General features: G+C 34.9%; 1 protein-coding gene across 2 annotated transcripts; it reads right to left on the reverse strand.

The window, feature by feature from the left end:
* Positions 1-2203: 2203 nt before the first annotated feature.
* On the reverse strand, positions 2204-14617 carry LOC128985663 (facilitated trehalose transporter Tret1-like). Of its 2 annotated transcripts, none has more exons than XM_054405424.1 (2): positions 14287-14608; positions 2204-6842 (listed from the first exon to the last, which is right to left on the reverse strand). In XM_054405424.1, the coding sequence occupies exons 1-2, from the start codon at positions 14339-14341 to the stop codon at positions 5530-5532; spliced, it is 1368 nt and encodes a 455-aa protein (XP_054261399.1). In that variant the 5' UTR covers positions 14342-14608; the 3' UTR covers positions 2204-5529. The 2 variants fall into 2 exon arrangements, 1 of the variants encoding a protein (XP_054261399.1); XR_008490057.1 differs by lacking the exon at positions 2204-6842 and adding an exon at positions 6849-7172 and having other exon boundaries at positions 14287-14617.
* Positions 14618-25187: the final 10570 nt, after the last annotated feature.

The following is a 25187-nucleotide window of genomic DNA, read 5'->3' on the forward strand; positions in this document are numbered from 1 at the left end:
GTCAGCTGAAAGGTGTTGTCGTAGCGTAGGCACTGCTGACACGGTGTCTGGGTCAGCTGGCTTTGTCACATATGGTGTAGCACCTGTGGTGAGGTTGTCTTGATGGTGTTGGATAACAGTGACGTGTTTAGTCACTCATGTGTTGGCATTATTTGTGACGTCACAGTCAACTGTTTGTTTTGTTATTATTATTACTGCAAGATGAGCTAAGTTTGTCTGACTAAATTAATTCAACTACAGTATTTGTAATTTATGTAGAGGTGTGTGCTTCAGTTGCTCTCACAAGTGGTATATTCTTGAAATTGGATACAAGTTTCATGTGTATTGCTGCCTTTTAAAGTAGGCCAACTCTGTGTTTTTATTTTTCAATGGATTCTTGCTTTAGCTTTTGTATTTGTCTTATATTAGATTTGTAACACTTACAGTTGCTGTTGAGGTTGTGGTGGTGAGTATGTAAGTCGCAGAAAAGTGGGAGGGGTCTTAAATTAAAGGTCTTGACCCCAGGGACTCGGGAAAAATAGCAGAATTCCCATAAAGTTACCAGAAAACAAGATATAACGTAAAACATCCACCATAAGAAAAGCATGGGGTGGGGACTGAAAAACGTCTGCATTCTAATCAGCTGTTATTTATTTGCAGTGGGCGCGTTCTGCGAACATCTACCAGTGCACCGGTGCATGTTCCCAGAACGCGCTCAGTGTTTACATTTATTCCGAAAGTCAATGTTGTTAAATAATATTTCAAAATGAAATGTATTTGTTTAATTTTTTGTTTCCCGTTTTTATAATGAGTGAAGTAACTAGACAGGGTAGGGGAAGACCTGCAAGACGTAGAAGAGTATTTAGGAATTCAACTGACACAAGAAATGCTGAAAGAGACCGTCATGTATGGCCTAACTATCAAAGAAATCCACAAGCTGTTTTACAACCTGCCTTGAGAGAACGCTGGAAAATGAGTTGAGTGTTGTTTCTCACAATCTAGGTCCTCTTAACAGCGCTCGCATGCTTTGTGGTCATTGTGGAGCATTTCACTTCGCAAAAGAGGCCACAATTAAATGGACATTTCAACCATCTTACCACAATGGACTCATTAACATGCTGCAACCACAATTAAATGATAAACTAAAAGAAATGTTTTTACATGATTCTAACATCATAAAAAACGTAAGGCATTACAACAGTGCAATGGCTTTTGCATCGCTTTCCGCTACACAAAAAGAGATTCCGGGAAATGGGACTGTTTTAAAATTCAGGGACAAATTCATAGACATATTTCTGACTTACTACCACAAAATGGGGAGTTGCCTTCAAAGTTCATTAATTCCTAAATACGACAACTTAAGTCCAAAACATGGCATCTTTTCAATCTATATACACAGTTACTGTTGTCCAATAAAAAGCAAGGTAGTTAGTATGGTAGTCTAATTTCTTTAAGTATTAAGCACTTAACCTTGTAATTTATTCTTTGACCGTTGGGGTTGGACTGTGCCTGTGAAGCACTTCGGACCATGGTGCCTGGAGAATGTGCCTTTGGACTTTAGATTGAAATCTTTGGATGACGTTCATATTTGATTCACTGCATGGGTGTCCCCCACAGTTGGATATAGTACGTCCACACTGGTTTCAGAACAGTTTTAATAGCAATTTATTTTCTGTTGTTAATTTTGAATTTTTATTTAATAGCCAAGAAAGATTTCTAAATTTTAAATGTAACTAAATTCTCTTGTTCCAGATATGGCTTTTCCAAGTAAGCCTTCTGTCAAGGGTCATGCTGACATGTTTACATGTTGTTTTATTCACAATTTGCATTGTGGTTCAAGTGTGTTCCTTATGTTTTGTGTTTATTTCTAAAGTTATGCGCTTAATCTGTACCAATAATATTAGTGAGTAGTGCCAAAAGTGGTGTATGGATTTCATAACCATTATTTTCCTAGAAACCGTTCTATTTAACAACAGACTCTGTTACTAGTAAATATTCATATAGCTTAAACTCACACCTTTTTATTTATATTTTTTTAAATATTGACATAATAGAAGCTAAATTAATGGACTTTTAAAATTCTTTTGTAATTTGCACCAATAGCGGAACTATTGGTTCATAACTACACGGGACCCTGTGTGGCTGCACCTCTTGCACATGCTTAAGGCCGGCTCTGCGTCTTCCATTTTTATTTGGATATGGACTAGGGATTAAAGTCAAATGCTCTAGCTTACAAAACAAAATTTATTCTCAAACTAAATCTAGTAAAGAATACAAGGTACTGCAGTACATAAACAATCAAAGCTAAAGAGAATACAAAAGAGTCATTTTCTCCAAAAGTAAAATCCAATAATAAAAATATGCATGAGGTCCAGAGAGTCAAATGGTCCAAAAACGTTTAAGCAATTTCTATAAAGCCAGCTCTAGACATGCGCCATTCGCCAAGCACCGAGCAGCAACTCGCCGAATAGTGAGTAGTGTGGATAGGTGTTTGTCTATTTGGCAAGCAGCAAATGTTCATGCTCGTGTCTTCCCGTTCATTGTCGGTATTTTTGCACACATCAAAGTAAACAAATATTTCCTATTCCCGAAACAAACAGTTGATTAGAAAACAACACGTGTGTAGACGTCTACTCGTTAATCGGCAAATAGCAAGACAACTAGATGCCGAACGTCAAATATTTTGTGCTTGGAGACTGGCGAATGTCTAGAGCTGCCTTTAGACTAAAATGATACTTTGGACCATGCTACAAAACACATTGTATTACTTCAACAAAAAACTGCAGAATAACTAATAACTGTTACAACTCAATGTACACAACACATGACTAAATTAATGTTAAATAATGGCACAGGAAGTCAATAATCAGTAATCAGGTACAGACATACAGATATAATAATAACCAAAGGTATTTTAAACATAGGAGAAAATGCAGAAGCTTACCTATAGCTTTAGCTTTAGCTTTAGCTTTTAGCTTTAGGTTAATTTATACACCTAAATAGGTTTTTAAAATTTTACATTTATTTTCATATTTTATGTTAATTAAAAGATTGAATAGGTAGGAGAGTAATAAAGCATTATATTAATTTTCATTTTATTTGGAAGGGGTTTGTCTCTTTTTTACTTGAATTGAGTTTATACATACAACAGTCAAAAAAGTACCTGAAATGAATTTCTGTAGACATTTAGCGCGATTGTCAGCGGTAAATTAGCCTTGCAGTAGTTAGTACGAATCCTGGTGAAGGCATATCTGTAGGGGAAGTAAAGCTGACAAGCCTTAGTCTAGCATTGTAAAGCGCTTTTCATGTACCTGCAAGGCCAGGTTGTCGGTTACTGTTGGTCGTGTCCCTGCATTGAAAAATTACGTTTTGTGAACAGCGCGTGAAAATTAAGTTCTGTTTTTTACTTAAATACCCCTGCTGCAGCAAACCTGCCGACTAAGTGAATTTCCATTTGCCTGGATTGATTTTCAATTAATCTATTATATTAAAATTTATGTTTAACGAGTACCTAGGTACCTAGGTTAGCTGCTACAGGGAAACTAATAAAGTGTGTTTTTTATTAAAATAGCAATAGCTTAGTATGAAATAAATAAATCCGTCAAGTTTGATCAAAATATATCCATAAACAAGCCAACTATAACATTTTACAATATTCCCCAGAACAATAACATAGGAATTTTAATTAAAATTTTTGAATTTTCCCCGTAACCAATCACCGTACAAAAACACTTTGATTTACTAAATTATTTGGTTTTTTTAAGCTCTTTGAAAATGTCTGGAGAAAAATTGAAAAATTTTGTGTTTTAAGGGTAAAAAATGAGAAAACCCCATTTTTACCCCATAAAACCCCCTGTTAAACCCTTTTCCCATGGTCTGATCATGCTGGTTCGCGAACTCATTCAAGTTTATCCCGCCTTACACCTTCAAACCAAATTTTATCAAATTTGGACAAAAATTACTCAAGTTATAGTCTTGTTGTAGTTATAAGACTAAGTGTTATAGACTAAGTTATAGTCATTTCATTTCATTTCATTTCATTTCATTTTTCATTTCATTTCATTTCATATATATAGGTGCATATATAAAAATTTGAACGAATGGTGTTTTTGGCCTCTGGGGACATCAAAATGAAAAAGTGAATCGGTCCCGGGCCTAGGTCTTACCATGAGACCTACAGTAATAGCTACTTCCCTTTAGGGAAATTCGCTAAAAACCACCTAGTGAGATTATTCAGTTGTTAATTCAACCTAATAGAGAAGAGGTGATGAAGAAAAGTCAAGTTTATGAGTTTGAGGCACAAACGATTTGTGAAGGCCGCAAAAGTATTGACGATGACCCTCGTAGTGGACGTCGTTGAACAGCAGTCAATGACGTAAACATTGAGGGAGTATGACAAGTTGTGTGTGAAAATAGGAGATTAACAATCGATGAAATTGCATTTGAGGTACATTTATCTCATGGAAGTGTTCACACCATCCTTTATGATCATTTGAACATGCATCGAATTTGTTTGAGAATGTTTCCAAAAATACTGTCTCCTGAGCACAAAGAAACTCAAATGATAATGGCTGGTGAATTCATTCATATAACCAATGTAGATCCAAAATTTTTTGATTTAAATTGTGACTGGTTACGAAACATGGTGTTATCTTTACGATCTTCTAATAAGTTTGTGCCACTCAGTTTGTGGTACACGACCGACAGTAACCGAGAAAGTAGACTTGCAAGTACGCAAAAAGCGCTTACCAATGTTGCACTTTGGCTCGTCAGCTATAACCCCACTACCGATTCCTTCCCCAAAAGCCGTACTAACTACTACAAGGCTAATTTACCGCTGACGATCACGCTAAATGTCTATAGAAATTCATTCCAGGAACTTTTTGACTGTGGTATTATAATTTGTGAGTGTGATGAGTGATTATAGCATATTATGTGTTTTCATGCCATGTATGATTAAACCTGTCTCCTGACCTACACTGGGCCATAAACCCAACCCTGTGACACCAATATGTAGCTGGTTGTCTTGTCCTTATTAAGAAAAATGCAGTTCAGAGTGAGGCAAACCAGTTAATCCAGAAGACAGGCCAGTCAGACTTAATAATCAAAACACCCAGAGAACAAAAGAAACAGACAACTTTACCAATTTCATTTAACACTTTTCTTCAGGCTCTTACACTTTACTTTAATTTGATAAGCAATCTTTAATTAATTGTGTTCCAACACATTAATGACATCAATGGACATTAGTGGTGAGTGTCTGTTTGGGCTGTATTCATGTAGTGGCTTAACATATTTATGCTGAGCATTAAAACAATGTTTGGCATAATATAAAACTTCATAGTGGGATAGTAATCAATATCGAACCACTTTGGCTATTTTTTATTTTTTATTAATACTTCTACAATAAAGTTTTGTAATTTAATTTGTGATTGTAATTAACCTAGAAAGTTAGAGAGCAATAGTCTAACATTTTTATAAAATGAAAATTCCACCAGATCACCACACTTACTCAGGCTAGGCTAGAGGGAGTTAAGTATAATATGTACATTAAAGATCTCTCCTAATCTGTTCAAATGTTTTACCTTTTGTTTCTGGCATGATGAAACAGGACAGAAATGATCCTAGAAAACAAGTGAAGGTAAAAAATAGGAAATTTACATATACTCCCAAGTTATCAAAAACAGTTAAATAAAACTTCAAAACAATTATACCAACAAAAGTGGTGTAGATATTAAAAATGCCAGAAGCCGTACTTCTCATGTTTGATGTAAAAAGTTCAGAGGAGTAAGCAGTATTTACTGGGAATATACCAATCACTGAAACTCCAGAGAGAACAATCATTGCTACCGGAGGAATCCAGTTTAAATTATCTACATTTACTAACAACACAAACTGGCAGAAGTAGTATATAGTAGTGCAAAGTACCAGTACACCTGATATTGTACAAGAAATGAACAACATCGGTTTGCGACCAAATTTGTCAAGAGTGAATAAACTAAAAACACAGCTGATGAGCATCATTGCTCCCATTATTATTGTAACATTGTCGGAGGAAATGAAAAAATTATTATTAGTTGCTTCTAATGTTTGTGTGGAGTAAACTGATAGTGGTATCACCCCACAGCACTGCCTAATATACCCAATAAGGAACATAATAATCATAGCTTTTCTGTCAGTAGGATTAGCCACTAATTCATTCCATTTTACTTTTACTTTTTTATCCTCTTCAATACACTTCCTCATTGTTTCTAATTCCTCATCGGTCTTTTTTTCTGTAGAGTTCAAAAGCCAAGTAAGGGATTTCTTAGCACTTTCTAGATCATTCCTCATAAGATAATAATATGGACTTTCAGGTTGCCAGATGAAAGCGAGGAAGAATATGACACTGGAAGATGCTGATAAGTAAGTGAAATTCATTAATGAAAGTGCTGGCCCAAATATATACTCTAAAAGAAAGCCAAACCACCAGAGCAAGTAGAATGCGCTTGTTACAGCACCACGATGTGCGGGGCTGGCTATTTCACCGAGGTAGACAGGGACTATTGTGTACACCACTCCTATTGCCAAACCTTGTATAATCCTTCCGACATTCAACGCTAGGATTGTTTTGCAGTAAATGATAACAACCCATCCCAGGAAAAATAAAGGAGCCGATGTTAGGATTACAATTTTGCGGCCAAAGTGGTCTGCAATGTAACTTGCAGGTAGAGGACTGATGAAGTTGCCCAACTCGGGCATAGAAACCATCCAAGAGGCTTCCTCAGAAGTCATCGGTATCTCGCTGTCAGGTCCTAGGAGATGAGGAAGAGTTGGAGTCAACCAAGCCCAGACAGCAGCACAAGCCAGGACTCCCAGGCTTGCTGGAACACAACACAATTAATTGTGTTAAACAATTACATAAAATAACAAAAGTAGAAGCTTCCTCCCGGAAGTCATCGGTATCTCACTGTCAGGTCCTAGGAGATGAGGGAGAGTTGGAGTCAACCAAGCCCAGACAGCAGCACAAGCCAGGACTCCCAGGCTTGCTGGAACACAACACAATTAATTGTGTTAAACAATTACATAAAATAACAAAAGTAGAGGCTTCCTCCCGGAAGTCATCGGTATCTCACTGTCAGGTCCTAGGAGATGAGGGAGAGTTGGAGTCAACCAAGCCCAGACAGCAGCACAAGCCAGGACTCCCAGGCTTGCTGGAACACAACACAATTAATTGTGTTAAACAATTACATAAAATAACAAAAGTAGAGGCTTCCTCCCGGAAGTCATCAGTATCTCACTGTCAGGTGAGCGCTATATATAAAATAGCACTAGAAAAACGCTTTAACGAACGAAAGCACCCTCCAAGCTGTTCTGCTATCTGCCCACACTGCATCTTTTGCTACTGCATATCTTTTAGTTTTGTTTTTCACTCCAAAAACGAACTATCAATTACAGAATGGAAGAAATGGAGATGAGGGAGAGTTGGAGTCAACCAAGCCAAGACTTGGGACTTTTAGGGAAGTGCGCTAAAATCATTTAAATAAAATGTTTGGAATGTTGATGATATCTTAATTTTCAAATTCAATGTTCGAAAATAACACCTAGATGTATAGTTATTTAACAATTTAACATGTTTAGCCTCTGCTCTGGATCATGGTGGTTCTAAATAAACTTTTTAATAGTTACTTAGAACCTCGATCTTCCTCAATCAACATAACATATTATTTGCATTTGTTTACTAATAAAACCTTTTAAGTAAAACAAGTTACTGTGCCGCAGCCTATTTGTTCTGAAGAAATTTTAAAATATAGAAACTAACGCATATAGAACCCATAGCTGTCAAAATAACAGAGTTGGCTAACTGTCGATTAAAAAAAAGAAATGTCCAGTATTTACCATATCAATTTTATTTACAAAATTACATAGAAAAGATTTTAATTTTAAAATACTAGCTACTTGGGATGTATAAAAAAATAAAATGAAAGCTCAATAGAGCAATGGGGGAATTGCGGAACCATCTTCAAATTGAATGCTTCGAATTTTACGTCTAGTTCCCCATAGCCTAAGCGAAACTGCTTGAATTATGGAAAGCTGGCTTTGGATCCTCAACCATCCGATAATTTGGGAGTATGGTTTTCTCCATTTTACAGCCAGGGCTTAGTTTGTTCTCCTCTGAAACGCTTCATATTCTTTGTGGGGGACTCCTTCCATGGAACATATTAATGGTCTGAAGCTTCCTCTGATGTCTTCGGCTGCTTTGTCATATTTATTGTGTTTCTGAACGGCATGGTTTCGAGATATTGTTCCCCATTCTTGGTTGGCGTAAGAGGGAGCGTCAGCATTAACAATGGGATTATCAAAAAATGCTACTCTCTCAGCCTCCCAAATACCATTAACTTTAAAATCAGCTTTTAAAGCAGGCACATAGTTTGCAGGGTCAGCTTCTCTCATAATAGGCTCAACTTCAACCCCTTTCCAGGCCATATTTGCTATTGCAGCACAGTGGTCTCGATGTTGATCATGCCCATGTTTGACTAATCCTCCTTTTTTTACAATTTAAAGCATGTGTAAGATTCATAGGTAGATCACAACCATCACATCGTACTGGTAAATTTCTTAGTGTGCGACCATAGCGAATTGACAAAGCATCTCTGAATTGATCCGGGGACAAATCCGTATGATCAGATGCACATGGTGTCACAGTTAACCATTGGCTAGTATTCCCTGCTACGATTCTAATTATTGGCTTCTTTTGAGTTTCAGGAAGTAATTGCATAATTCGTTCATTATTTGCTTTAGCCAAAGTGTCTTTTTCTAGTTTTCTCTTCTTTTTTACAGCTTGTAGAGTTGATAATACATGATCATTAATCTTTAATGGTTGTCCATTTTTAATGGCTAATATTAATTTTTCTGTGAATTTTTTTATGTTTTAAATGAAATACCATCGTTCTTTGTCGGGTCCTGAATATTTAAGCCTCCAAAACGAGTAGGGAGAGAGAACAAGGCATGTTCAAGTCAGTTTTTAAATCTTCGTATTCTTCTCTAAATCCCTCTGTTACTCTTTGGAGAAATGCCCATTCATTTTGTAATGACTTTGTAAATGCAGTATACGCTGCTTGAGGACTTTTATGTGCAGCTATGCCAAATTTCTTTATACAATCAACCCATTTTTTACTTTTTCTTTCACGATTTTTTTCTTTTCTTCTGAGCTACCAATAATACCCCCTAAAAACCTGTACGATGTCACAATTTTCACTTGTAGGTTTCTGAAAATTTCTTCCGCTTTTTCTTTATATTCAGGTTTTACTATCAAGACACTTTTCTTAGGTTCTGGGTAATACCCCCATTTTGGCCCTCCAACACGTAAAGCGTTAAACCATTCTCTAACTTTAAGTGTTTCACCGAAACATGCAGAATCATCAGCATACCAGTTTTGCTTTCAATTTAGGCTTTTTGTTTTTTTACCAAAGGTAATATGCCAATTGCATACATTAGCATGCCTAAAGGGTCTCCCTGAGTGGTTCCTTCTTGACTAAGGATGATTTTATTGCTTCCTCTAAACATAATGGTTGCATAGCCTTGGTATGTATTGAATAGGAAACGAGCGCAACGAGGCCAAAGCACCCTAGCATTCCACAGAGTTAAAGGCCTGCTCAAGGCGTTGAACACATTTGAAGCATCTACAAGTAAAATACAATTTTGGTTATTTTCATTGAATAGGTCCGTCACAGCATGTATAGCACCTTCTATTCCAGCTTTCGTTCTGGCGCAGAGCTGGTCAGATCCACATATTTCTTGAACATCGTCACCTGTTACAAAAGCCATGGTTTTTGCACATAGTCTCTGCAAATAGAAAATGCAGAAGAAGAAAAGAAAAGAAAGTATATGTCAGCTTGCGAGAGCCGTAATGCCTCTTTCACTCCTTTGATAACATCAGTCTGCGGAATCCTAGGCAACGATTTTCAAACACTAATAAGAGCTCTTGCTGAGAGGTTGTCAGAAAAATGGGTTAAGCCTTACAGCCTGGTAGTTAATTGGATCAGAACAAGACTAACTTGCTCAATTTTAAGGGCAACAAGTATGTGCCTGAGAAGATCTCGGAAAAAATGGAGATCTGCTTGAGAATTCGAAGATGGAGCAGGCATCCAACATACATAGGTATTGAAATAATCAAAATTTTTAGTAATATCTGTAAATTTAGATTTATTTGTCTTGTAAATATCTATAAATAGAATATTTGCTGGATGTTTTTTTAGCGAATTTCCCTATAGGGAAGTAGCTATTACCGTAGGTGGCATGGTAAGACCTAGGCCCGGGACTGATTTACTTTTTCATTTTGATGTCCCCAGAGGCCAAAAACACCATTCGTTCAAATTTTTATATATGTGTATATATATATATATGTGTCCGTGAACACGAGTAATTTTTGTCCGATTTTGATGAAATTTGGTTTGAAGGTGTAAGGCGGGATAAACTTGAATGAGTTCGCGAACCAGCATGATCGGACCATGGGAACAGGGTTTTACGGGGGGTTTTATGGGGTAAAAATTTGTTTTTCTAATTTTTTACCCTCTAAACACAAAATTTCCCAATTTCTCTCCAGACCTTTTTAAAGAGCTTAAAAAAAAGAAATAATTCAGTATATCCAAGTGTTTTTGTACAATTATTGGTTACGGAGAAAATTCAAAAAATGTTATTTTAAAATTCCCATGTTATTCTTAAGGAGAATATTGTAGCCTAAAATGTTGTAGTTTGCTTGTTTATGGATATATTTTAATCAAACTTGGTAAATTTATTTATTTTATGCAAAGTTATTCATATTTTACCAAAAATACACTTTTTTACCCTCCCTGTAGCACCAAGCCTAGGTACTCATAAAACCTAATGTTAATTAAATACATTCAATTGAAAATCAATTCAGGCAAATGGAAATTCGCTTAGTCGGCAGGTTTGCTGCGACGGGGGTATTTTTCATTCATATAAGATTACGGGTCTTGAACCCTGATACGAATACTACTGTACATGAATTTCAATAATATGTATTGGGAAATAAATATTGTGATTTAACCGAAAAAAAAAATCCTATGGTAAAATGGTAAATTTGGTAACCATGGCAACCAAAAACAGGTGAGAAATATTTCATAGTCATAGTTGCTGTGGGTCCTAAACAGTTACAGTGCATATCATTTTAGAGATAGAATGTCCAGTAAACATTGAGCAACGTGGCGGTGAGCACTTTTTCCATTGCCGCATTGGAGTTTAATATATATAATTTTGGATCGTACCCAGTGTTCGATTTGCAGGGGAACGGGCGGGACAGAGTTCTCGTACACCTCTCTTCCAGAAAGATAAAAATATTGACAATAGGTAAATAGGTACAAATCACATTAAATCAGTAACAGATCATGCACTTCATATTTTACAAATCGAGCACTGATCCTACCAAACACTCAATAGCTAATCACACAGCTGACACCAGCAAGACAATCAAAACTAAAAAGTCCATTTAATAGTTGATCAAAGTCTTCTATATAACAAACTGATATTCCTTCTCAGCGCTAGGAGAATGTGTTAACAAACGAAATGGAACCTCCCAGCTGTTCTGCCATCTGCCCACGCATGAGCAATAGCATCTTTTGCTACTGCATATCTTTTTATTTGGTTTTTCACTCCCAAAACGAACTATCAACTACAGATTTTACCTCTAATGGAGTTGTTAAAACCTTTTATAATCGAGGAACATTTTGTGCTTGTTCTATATAAAATGCGTATATTCTATTCTATGATGAGTCCAGATTCAACTGATTGTATCCTATACTCTAATACGAGCAATGTTTGCTTGTATGTATGTATGTATGCTTGCTTGCTTGCTTGTACCAAGATCTCAAAAACGGCTCCGACGATTTTCTTCATATGTTGTAAATAGATTATTTTTGGCCTAAAAACGAGTTTACTACAGTTAGAACTGCCAACAAAAATCTAATAACGTAGAAAAATGAAACTGAAAGTCACATTTTTTTACATTAGTCTTATGGGTTGCTAAGTAACCATGTTGGTTGAATTAAATAACAAGGAAAAAGTAAACAAAGACTTGAAGTTGTAGCATGTGTTCATAATAAGCCAACTACCCACAGTATACTAGCAAATTACAAATACAGTACAAAAGGGAAAACATCACTTGTTACTATTGAGCAAAGATTATACTGAAGAATACTCGAGTATAGGGAAGTGTGGGATCTGTTTATGACGATTAGATTAAGGTCTGCAATCCTAAAATGCTATGGGAAGGGAAGGAAACAGATCCGCGACGTAGGAAGTGGTGAAGGAAGTAGTAAAGGAGAGTTGCCCGGAGTGTGGGATCTGTTTATGACGATAAGATTAAGGTATTTGCAATCATAAAATGCTATGGGAAGGGAGGGAAACTTGTCCGTGACTTAGCAAGGAAGGAAGTAGTAAAGGCGAGCAGTCCGGAGTGTGGGAACTGTTTATGACAATAAGATTAGGGTATCTGCAATCCTAAAATGCTATGGGAAGGGAAATAGTCAGGGCGAGTAGTCCGGAATGTGGGAACTGTTTATGACGATTAGATAAGGGTATTGGTAATCCAAAAATGCTTTGGAAAGGGAAGGAAACAGGTCCGCGACGTAGGAAATGGTGAAGGAAGTAGTAAAGGCGAGCTGTCCGGAGTGTGGGAACTGTTTATGACGATTAGAAAAATTAAATTAAGGTATTAGCAATCATAAAATGCTATGGGAAAGGAGGGAAACTTGTCCGTGACTTAGCAAGGAAGGAAGTAGTAAAGGCGAGCAGTCCGGAGTGTGGGAACTGTTTTGTTTATGACGATTAGATTAAGGTATCTGCAATCCTAAAATGCTATGGGAAGGGAAGGAAACAGATCCGCAACTTAGGAAGTGGTGAAGGAAGTAGTAAAGGAGAGTTGCCCGGAGTGTGGGATCTGTTTATGACGATAAGATTAAGGTATTTGCAATCATAAAATGCTATGGGAAAGGAGGGAAACTTGTCCGTGACTTAGCAAGGAAGGAAGTAGTAAAGGCGAGCAGTCCGGAGTGTGGGAACTGTTTATGACAATAAGATTAGGGTATCTGCAATCCTAAAATGCTATGGGAAGGGAGGAAAACAGGTCCGCGACGTAAGAAGTGGTGATGGAAGTAGTCAAGGCGAGCTGTCCGGAGTGTGGGAACTGTTTATGACGATTAGAAAAATTAAATTAAGGTATTAGCAATCATAAAATGCTATGGGAAAGGAGGGAAACTTGTCCGTGACTTAGCAAGGAAGGAAGTAGTAAAGGCGAGCAGTCCGGAGTGTGGGAACTGTTTATGACAATAAGATTAGGGTATCTGCAATCCTAAAATGCTATGGGAAGGGAGGAAAACAGGTCCGCGACGTAAGAAGTGGTGATGGAAGTAGTCAAGGCGAGCTGTCCGGAGTGTGGGAACTGTTTATGATGATTAGAAAAATTAAATTAAGGTATTAGCATTCCAAAAATGCTATGGGGAAGGGAGGGAAACAGGTCTGAGACGTAGGAATTGGTGAAGGAAGTGTCAAGGCGAGCTGTCCGGAGTGTGGGAACTGTTTATGACGATTAGATTAAGGTATCTGGAATCCTAAAATGTGATGGGAACGGAAGGAAACAGGTCCACGACGTAGGAAGTGGTGAAGGAAGTAGTAAAGGCAAGCAGTGCGGAGTTTGGGAATGGATTTATGTATCTGCAATACTAAGACTGCTTTCAGAGTAACCTAATGATTTTCCCCGAGCAAAGCTCGGTCCCCAGGTACTAGAAATTAACTTTCCAAATGTCAAAATATGTAAGCTAATAAATCGCTAAGAAAAATCATAAGACTGCAACAAAAACTGCCGTTTTTAATTCATACGTTGTGGGCCTAGAGTAGCATTTTTACTCTCTTAGGGGGTGGAGTAAAAATCAGCTATTGTCAACTCAGTTGTAAATTTTTATTGTAAACAAAATTACATATATAAAAAGTATGTATCGATTGTTTAATAGATTGTAGAAATTTAAATTGAAAACTAGTTAGAAGTAGTTTTGAATGCTAGGTTATCTAAAAGAAAACCAGTTTAGTTTTGCAACATAGTTCAAATAATGGAGTAATATGACAAATAAATATATAGTTTATCACACGGGCAAAATTTGTCATTTAGACCCTCCATCATTTTCCAACCTCGGCTTCGCCTCAATCGTAAAAATTGAGCTCGGCCTAATCTTTCAGTTTAAAAACAAAACAATATATAGCATGTAAGGTTAATTATTGAAGTGCACTTTTGTAAATACTTGAAAGTCAACATACCTGCTGAGCCTGCTATCAGCTGCCTACATAGACCTGGGTTGTTTTGACCTTCCATCTAGCAGCCAAGTTGTGGTGTCTAATATTATCAAAGCCAATAACTCGCGAGATATACATTCACAACAGCAAACTGATTATAGACCGTAGGTATTATACTCTTGTATAATCTTCTTAGGAGATTACTTATGAAAGAGCTAATTTTAAGAAAAGATCTCAAATTGTAACAACACTATCTCATTCTTATCAACACACTTGACCTTAAACATTCTTAGGAAATCATGTAATTTGTTTGTATGGTTAAGTAATACAAATGTAAAATTTGTGTTTTTCTATGGTTTATAGTGAACATGAAAAATTAACAATGTAGTGAGGACGGAGACACTGTAGCAAGACTGGGCAAGGACGAGGAGAGTGATGAAGGCCATGTATACTGGATACTGATGAGAAATGAGTTATAGGATGGCCAGCTGAAGTGCTGGAGGCTATACAGCTTGTTTTCCTTCCAAAATCCGACTTGATAGTAGTTATATCTTAATGGATTTTTCATTTGTACCCCTTTCTCTTCTGTTTGATCACAAAGTGCTTTTTTTTCTTATTGAGTTACAGATAAATTGACTTGTAACTTATTAGTTGACAAATAACATATGAGAGCAATAAGTTCAATCCCGATATATCCACACAAAATAATATATCATTATTATATCATTATTTATTTTAATAATAATTTTATTCATTATTATTATTATATTATAATACATTGATATGGATTATTAATTTTTATAATTTATTATATGACACAATATTATCCCTCTCAAATAAGTATCAAGAGATCTGAATAAGTTTGTGTTTCAACGGAAAAGACCCAAAAATGATTTCCTTCCGAAATTTAGGATTTATTTTTTGGTAACTTTATATATCTTTGATCTTGTTTCATGCATGTAGAAAAGTTTTGGCATAAACAAAAAATAATATTGGCTAATTTAAAAACAATTTCATGTAACTTAACACAGATAGTTGAATTAAATTTAAATGTTTAAAAATTGGAAATCATAACCGGACCTTAGGCAGTGACATCTATCTATCTATCTATAATATTAAAACGAAACAGGGTTTTTTTATTTCACGATTCTGAATCAACCACTCGACGGATTTTCATGATTTTTGTGTTGAAAGAAAGATAATTTTGAGAACTAGGGAATGTCGAAGCCATAATTTTAGTTTAGGGTCCCAGTAATTTATAAATTAAGTTTTAATTTTTGAAAAGTCTAGCAGCCGACGCTAAGATTCTAAACTAGCTTTTGGTGTAATATAATTTGTTTAACATAACAGCTGTAAACATTCAGCGTTTGTAACACAAATTCAGCATTTGGATAAAATTAAAAGACATACTAAGGGTTCACTTATTTATACTATGTGTAATGCTAATCATTGATACATTCAATCCTTCGATAAGAGGATGACAGATTATTTAAATATACATAGGTAACATACTAGGATGTTTAAAGGATTTTTTAAATAAATCTTTGTAATCTTCGGTTTGTTTTAGTGCAATCTAATTTTCTTTTAACTAACAGCTGGTTAGATAGAAAATGCTCTGTAGTACCAGTTATGAGGTTATTTTATTTACTCTGATTTGTCATTGATTTTTAGGAAATAAGTAAGATTAGTAGACCACCGAGAAAAGTAACACCATGGATGTATACAAGTCGAGGCTCTGTACACGAGTCTTAAAAAAAGGATATGCAAATTATTATACTGCTCAACTTTTTTAGGAAAGGGTAGGAAAATCCATTTTTTACACGTTTTAAAAAGTTGTTTGGCGTGTGTTTAGTTGTGGTTACGTTTGGAGGAGCTGAATATTTTATAGTTCAAATAAATGAATATGGGGAATTACGATGTACATTGATTCAATGAGGGTGGTTTAATTATCAAGGATATTAGAACTGATAACGGTATGGATAATAAACATAGACAATTAATTACGTCACTAGCTTTACTAGCATGTTTACGTTTTAAATTCCTTCAACATGTGATCAGTTCTTTTTTTATATTATTTTATTTTTGACTCAGCTGTTTACAAAACAAACTATATGTTGTTGTTTTTACTTTTCTTTGTTTACACTTATTTATTTAGCAATTAATGCAGTGAAATTGATATATAGTCCAGGCGCTAAACGGGTTGAGTATGCACTGAAAGTCTGACAAAATTTGACTTTTGATTATTGTTGGGGACATCTAGTAGATGAAAAAAATCGATGATGTCGCATTTCTAGGGTGGTCACAACTCGGGGGGGAGGGGGGGAAGTTGCGTGGGTCATCGGTTTACGTTTCCGCGTCTAACTCACAAACGGTTAATGATAGAAAGATGAATTAAGCGTCTATCAACGCCTAAATATATTGTCTTTTAAAAAGGTTCTTACAACTTTTCTTCTATCTCTTATACTTTAGGCGCTCATCAACATTTATTGCAAAAGAAACATTTTAAAATACTTTAAAATGAAATATCGGAAATATTACGCTTGTTTAGGGCATGTTACAAACTATTTATGGTTAGAAAAACTAACAAGTAGTACAACAACACCAAGTTTAAAGAAATCCGTGCAAAAACAACAGAGCTACGTTGATTTCAGTAAGAGTAAACGTGGAAAATTCGTAGTACTGTAGTACCGAGGCGCGCATGGACGGTACGTAGCCCACAGTCAATATAGATTATATTAACGTTACGTAGCTCATCAGTATACAGACTGTAGTGGATACATATGAATGAATATCGTGCATTTGCTGCTGTACGCCAGAGCCTCATTTTATTATACAGGGTGTCTCACCTAAAGTGAACCAATAGATAACTTTTTTATTATGAGATATAGAGTTAAATTCTTATGGGACACTACCCTTTATTTTAAGATGTTTTTTTAGTGGTTTCGAATTTTAAAAATATGTTCGCCATTTTCCAATATGGCTGACAACTTTGTTAGTCCTATGGAATACCCTGTATTTTATGATTGTTTTAGAATGTAAACACACAATTTTTAAACCTTTTTATTCTTGACATTTTTCTCTAAAGCTACTTGTTTAGGATGGTACACGTAGCCCACAGTCAATATAGGTTTGATGTTGTAAGTAACTATGGGAAAGCTGAATTTTTCTATGCTTTTAGACCATGTTGAGATTATCATTTTCCCGAAAGTCAACACTCCTCCCCCTTGTGCTTTCCTCTAACCCCCCTTTTAGATAAATTTACAGCCTCTTAGCAATTAAGCTATAACTTTAAAACGGGTAAGGATAATAATGCAATATTTTATTAATCATTTTGCATTACGATAATCTGCAAAAAGAATTATTAGATGAATAAATATTTAAAAAGAATTATTATAGATTTCTGAAGAAAAAGAAGAAGAAAATGTGTTCGTTGTAATAAAATATCAATACAATGTTTTTATTTAAATGCAAAGAACAATGGTCAAAGACCGTCTGTTTTGTGTTAGACACACTGATTTTAAAATATTTTAAAACAGTTTAAAAAAATGCCATGAATCACATACAATTATTCATAAAATAAACTGATTTCCACTACTGAACATACACAAATAGCACTACATACTAATAGATCAGATATCAATTGAATGAATAATAAAATTTAAATGTAGCCTACTGAGAATCTGAATTTTTCCTACAAACAGTTAATAATTCATAAAACAAACCTGTTACTTTTATAACTTACTTTGATAAATACTTAACAAACAATATTTTATAAATTTTTTAAATTACATAGATTTTTCCAATTTTTGAATTGATATCTTAATTCTTAAATTTAATAATTATACTCCATTATCAATTCCCACCCTTTACTCCACGCCTCTTTAAGATAATTTCCAAGTGCCCACCAATTTTTGCCATTTAAAAATTCAAAAAAACTCATATTTATTAAAATATAACTTTTTAGACCAAAATTGACGTATCTTTTTTTAAATTGGACATTCTGCTATAAAAGGGTACACGTTTCATCCTGGTTGAGATTACATAGTGAACATACATAATTTTTTTTTTCCATATAGAGTTAACTTTTTATTAGACGACCCCTTTTATTTGTAAAAATGTTTTTAGGGATGGTTACGAATAAAAAATATATATCCACCATTTTCCAATATGGCCAACAACTTTGTTATTTCTTATGGAATACGCTGTATTTAAGTATTCTTTTAGAATTTAAAAGCTATTTTTTTATTCGTGACATTTTTTTTCTAAACCTACCCTTCTTTTAGGAGTTACAGCGTGTTATATCTAAAAGAAAGGCTTGTGGTGTACATTCGGCATCCTGTAGCGCATAAACGAGTAAGTTGAGAGAGAGAGTGCAAAGAATAAATAAGTCACATATAAGTCCTCGTTCAAAAATATATAAAACTAGCTGTACCCGCGGGCTTCGCCCCGTTTAACTTCATAAGTATTCGCATGGCTCATTCACGTCCTGGTTGAAGTTCGTTCGCTACGCTCACTCACCTTTAGGTTGGAGCTCGTTCGCTGCGCTCACTTGCCTTCAGGTTAGCTCGTTCGCTACGCTAACTCGCCTCCAGGTTGAAGTTCGTTCGCTACGCTCACTCACCTTTTGGTTGGAAATTAGCTGTTGTCATATATTAAAAAAAAATTAATAGTGCTGCACCCTGTTGGTAATCCTTTTAACTTTTATGCTATTGAATATCATAGAACAGAACCAACTTGTTTAATTGAAACAGCTGTTAAGATTCATTAATTCATTTTAAATATGAAAAATCATAAGATTAACATGGGGAACTACAGAGCCACTGGGGCGGAGCCCGAAAGGGTTTTTGAGATAAGAATATGCTTTAATGTTAATCGGGAATGTGAGCTATCATCATGCCAAATTTCAGCCCAATCCGTCCAGTAGTTTATGCGTGATTGAGCAACACACACACAAACACACACACAAACATACACACAAACATACACACAAACTCACAAACTTTCAGATTTATAATATTATAGTAAGATACATTAAAAAATACTGATTTTGTTGTTTTAAAAATGGCCACCATTTTCAAAAATGCTAGCTTACTTTGATATTGGAACAATTTATTTTATGTTTTTTTTTTCATGTAGATGTGATTATAAAACTTGTTTATTCTTTGTATTTTCGCTCTTAAACTTACTCGTGTATGAGCTACAGGATGCAGGATGTACTCACAAGCCATTTCTTTTTCGATGTACCATCCTAAACAAGTAGCTTTAGAGAAAAATGTCAAGAATAAAAAGGTTTAAAAATTGTGTGTTTACATTCTAAAACAATCATAAAATACAGGGTATTCCATAGGACTAACAAAGTTGTCAGCCATATTGGAAAATGGCGAACATATTTTTAAAATTCGAAACCACTAAAAAAACATCTTAAAATAAAGGGTAGTGTCCCATAAGAATTTAACTCTATATCTCATAATAAAAAAGTTATCTATTGGTTCACTTTAGGTGGGACACCCTGTATAATAAAATGAGGCTCTGGCGTACAGCAGCAAATGCACGATATTCATTCATATGTATCCACTACAGTCTGTATATGTACTGAATGAGCTACGTAACGTTAATATAATCTATATAAAGCGGCAAATTCAAATACAAAAACCATAATATACGTAATTTTTTTTAATTGTTGCGGTGCACAAAAAAGCCAGAGTCCTGTAAAATCAATATACTGTACTATCTATAACCACTATATGCAAACAAACTGTTAATAACTATGTATCATTTTAAAATGTAAACTATGCACCCCAAATTTTGTAGCAAACATTTTGTTGTGCGACCTCGTATAAAAAATCTACAAAGAAAAGTTTCATATATTAATCCGTAAAAAATATTTTTTTATGTTTATGATATTTTTTAACTATGAATATTTAGGATACCATGATAAATACACTTTTTGTAGGATATCGTAACGCAAAATGATTAATAAAAGATTGCGTTATTATCCTTACCCGTTTTAAAGTTATAGCTTAATTTCTAAGAGACTGTAAATTTATCTAAAAGGGGGGGGGGTAAAGGAAAGCACAAAGGGGTAGGAGTGGGGACTTTTGGGAAAATGCTCATCTCAACATAGTCTAACAGCATAGAAAAATTCAGCTTTCCCATAGTTACTTACAACTTCAAACCTATATTGACTGTGGGCTACGTACCGTCCATGCGCGCCTCGGTACTACAGTACTACGAATTTTCCACGTTTACTCTTACTGAAATCAACGTAGCTCTGTTGTTTTTGCACGGATTTCTTTAAACTTGGTGTTGTTGTACTACTTGTTAGTTTTTCTAACCATAAATAGTTTGTAACATGCCCTAAACAAGCGCAATATTTCCGATATTTCATTTTAAAGTATTTTTAAATTTTATTTTTTGCAATAAATGTTGATTAGCGCCTTAAGTATAAGAGATAGAAGAAAAGTTGTAAGAACCTTTTTAAAAGACAATATATTTAGGCGTTGATAGACGCTTAATTCACCTTTCTATCATTAACCGTTTGTGAGTTAGACGCGGAAACGTAAACCGATGACCCGCGCAACTTCCCCCCCTCCCCCCCAAGTTGTGACCACCCTAGAAATGCGACATCATCGATTTTTTTCATCTACTAGATGTCCCCAACAATAATCAAAAGTCAAATTTTGTCAGACTTTCAGTGCATACTCAACCCGTTTAGCGCCTGGACTAATAAAGGATATGTGTGGACGATTAGTTTAATGATGTCAGGACACTAACCTTATAATTATGTGTACTGTGAATTTTATTGGATGCTTTCGTTTTATTTTAGGAAGTTTCTATTCAGACCCACTGGAAATTGTGTATAGTATGAGTAATTGTATTGTGGTGATATTGATTAAGGAAGAGGCAATTATGCGATGGAATTGGAAGGTGATATCGTTGACTAGGCCTATACACTTCTCAATTGATAAATTACTTCCTACTGTAGGCTGCAATAAAATTTGTTTTTATGCGAGTAAGCTGTTCTGAATTATACACAGTTTTAACTGACTACTCCCGTACGTAGGACGGGCTAACACCTCGTATACTATTATAAAGAAGAGGGTGGTGTCTGTGTGTGTGTGTTTGTACGAGCTAATCTCAAAAACTACTGAACCGACTGGGCTCAAATTGCACACAAAAGCTACAGCTACGAGGATACATGTACAACTATTCCCGTTTTGATATTGACCTAGGGCTCTGCCCCGTGGGCTTTCAAAAATTTGAGGTGAGAGATTTAAAAGTAAATATTGATTGATGGTATCCATGGTAAAAAAGAACAAACCTACAAGGTATAAAAACGTAAACAAGAAGAACTAACTAACTGTCAATAGTTATTTGTGTAACTAGTGAGCAAAGTGGCACTTTGCTGCACACGAGAGCAATGTTTACTCGCCCGCGGCTCGTGCGGAATGATCTCGAGTGCAGCAAAGGCCTTTTGCACTCGTGTTACACATTATATTTTTCCTACAGTCACAACATGAAATGACAGGTTAAATTGTAGTTATAATAGTCAATCAGCTGCTCATAGTATTATTATCTTTAAGTGTTGCTAACCTATTTCCAAGCGTACACGGATAAGGTGCATAATAGAACCATGCTGTTTTGTGTTGTTTCGTTGGAATCCTGATGTGCGCCAAAGTATAAACCGTACGATAAAGTATAAATATGCACTATGCAGCAATTAGCAGCTTTCTGTACTATAAACAGTACAAGGAAGCCAACTTTGTCGGGTGACTGTAGGAAAATGAATGTTGATTTCACAATTTCACACAGCTGGTGCAAACATATTAAATACTGTACAAATAGAACAGAGAGGGTAAGGATTATAAATAAATTGAAAATAATGATGTCACTAGCCCGAATGTAAACATCATTTAACATTACTTAAATGGAACTGTCAAACTATATGTTAATGTAATTCCATTATAGGATTCCTTCAGTTACTAATAACTGAAGTCTATACTGAGTCTGTTCTAATATTTGTGAAATGCTGTAATAATATTTTACAGGGAATAATTCATTGTAAAATAAATCATTCATGGATGTAGGAAATAATTAAGATTCTATAATCATTGCCGTATCAACCGAGGCCCTTTTCCTGAGTTTTATTTTTTTGATTTATTTTTGTGTAAACAGTAAAATAACCCCCCTGCTACAGCAAACCTATAGACTGAGCGAATTTCCAATTGCCTGATTATAATTTCACTAAAATATGTTAGAAAATTACCCTATTGACAGATTTGGAACTATTGTGATAGCTTTTTGTTTGCAGTGCAAACCGTTAAACACATTATTTTATTATACCTTAAAATCTATCATTGGTTTTGTATTGTAGGTAGCCTAAATAAGTATTCACAGTATGAGTTAACAAAAACGTACTATTATCAAGTTACACAAAAAAATTTTTGTCACACTGAGTTCCAATCACCCTGTATACATATATAACATTATGAACGGATGGTGTTTTTGGCCTCTGAGGACATCAAATCGAAAAAGTAAATCGGTCCCTGGTCCAGGTCTTACCATGAGACCTACGGTAATAGCTTATTTCTTATATTCGTGCACATGTCAAAAGACAGCGTCTTGGATGCTAGTAGCCTAGTATATTGCGCCACATTTGAACCAATGCCCCACAACCGATTTTGTGCATCCCGGGAGGCAAAAAGTCATAGGACAAATTTCAGCGTCCCAGCTACTCTGGTGGCTTTTTTGGCATCCAACGCTGGCATCCCTAGTCTAATCGCTCCCATTTGATTTAATGCCCCGCTAGCATCCCAGACTCCAGCGTCCTAGCACAATCGTAGCTTAATCTGGGACTATTATGCTGGCAGGTTGTTTATCAGTGCAAGTAATACCAATAGTGTCATAATAAAATATACTGTATTATTTAGATCTAAAAATTAACGTAGTAAATTAATGGTTATTTAAAGTAGTCTGTCTTATACTATTGCTGATTAGTATTATCTACATTCTGGTTCTGATTCCCATAGATTTGTTTGGGTCTTTTATCAGGATCAACATTTTTTGGCAGTATTTCAGTATGCTTAGAATAATTAGTATTTGAAGTAAGGGAGACAGATATTTCTTCATCATCTCTTGCCTTGAGACCTGGTATTCTTTTTGGAGTTTTTGAATTTGATGCCCTCACATTAGTTTGTGGATGCACTTTCACATTTGGTGTTACATTAGTTCCGTCATTGTTTCTAGCATTGACTTTTCTTAAAGTCGCCTTAGCATCAATCAATTGTTGATTTATAGCTTTATTTCGTTTAATTGATCTATCTTTACTAGTTTTTGTGGTAACTTTATATGACGATCTGACAGGAATATTTTCTGTTATTGTAACCTCATTAACTCTCAATTTTGGATTGGTTATCACTGAGACAGATTGAGGATTTTCAAATTTCTTAGTGGATGGCTTATCGGCATTTATACGTTTTTTTTCATTACGATCTGTTGAACTAGTTTGAAATGATTGTGTATCGTTTCCTTCATTTGTCCTTTCTGCTTCTTGGTAAACCAAATTTTTTTTATGAGCTCTGATATCTTCTAACCACTTTTCCGATTGAGACAGACGTTTCTTTTTAACCTTAGAGTTATCATTTTTAAACACATATTTTATGGTGCTGTACAGATCAAAACATGAACCAAATCCAAGCAAACTTGTTATAACAACAATGAGGGCTCCTTGAACAAAAGCCATACTACACCAGCGTAACTTTTATGTCTTATTACTTAAAATATATAAAACTTTAAATACTGTAAATTTTTACATGACAATGTAGGATTTTCAAAATTTTCTTTATTGAAACAATTTAGAATGTTAAGTACCTATACAATTTCATGTCCATGGATACCACTCAGTCATAAAAATAAAAATTTAACTAAGCAAAAATGCTTTAGTCAAAAAGTTGATTTTTTGTTTAGTTTTTGGTTTACAACTCCCAAACACACATACTAAAAAATAATATACTCTTGGTTTCTTGATATAATTACTTATTGTCTATGTTTTATTTGTAACTACCCAGGGACAATGGAATAATATATACAATAAAAATAATGCATTTAAAAAATATAGGCTATAATCATTGAAAATATTCATTTATATTAACTTGTACATTAAGGAAAGTAGGAGAAAAAAATTACTTAAATCAGGCAAACTTACTTTGTCAATTTTAAACTTCATGATACCCAACATTAATATCTTTGACACATTTTCTAGGCACAAGACCTATTAAGCCGCGTTTACACCGGAGTTAATAACACGTGTTTTTAACAAAAAGTTATTAACATAACAGAATTGCCAAAAATTTATCTTAACAAAAGTTAATAGGCCTAACTCGTGTTTTTAATAGAAAATTCCTTGTTGTTAACAAGATTTATGTTATCCATCAGTCGGTAAAGATCAAAGGAAACGTGTTATGTTTTTAACAAATGTTAATAACAAAAGTTAATGGTCTCTTTTAGCGCGTTAACTTTTGTTAATAACAGATCCCTCTCTTTTCCCCGCAACCCCCGCGCCCAGCATCGTCCTACAGAGAGCGCGCTAGTCGGCCCTCAGTACCAACTGCAGCAGAAGAAACACATGGAATCAAATCAAATCAAATCATTTATAAGCCAGAATTAACAAAATATTGTACAATTTGTATTGGCTAAGTCATCATTAAATAAAAGTTAGCTTATATATGCTTAAGAACTATTTAAAGAGGTCTTATACAGTACTTAAAGTTATACAGTTTTATATACATATCTAGGCTAGATCACTATTCATCGAGCTGATTTTATTTACAAATTCTTGGACGCTGTAACAGGTAAACTTTATCAACAAAGATTTTAATTGTTTTTTAAATTTTCACAGGTTTAAGTTCAAGTTTAAGAGGAAGTGG

This window comes from Macrosteles quadrilineatus, unplaced genomic scaffold (assembly GCF_028750875.1).
Source record: "Macrosteles quadrilineatus isolate MER2022 unplaced genomic scaffold, UCM_ALF_1.0 Scaffold_2__2_contigs__length_208266976, whole genome shotgun sequence".
In the NCBI taxonomy this organism is placed as follows: Eukaryota; Metazoa; Arthropoda; class Insecta; order Hemiptera; family Cicadellidae; genus Macrosteles; species Macrosteles quadrilineatus.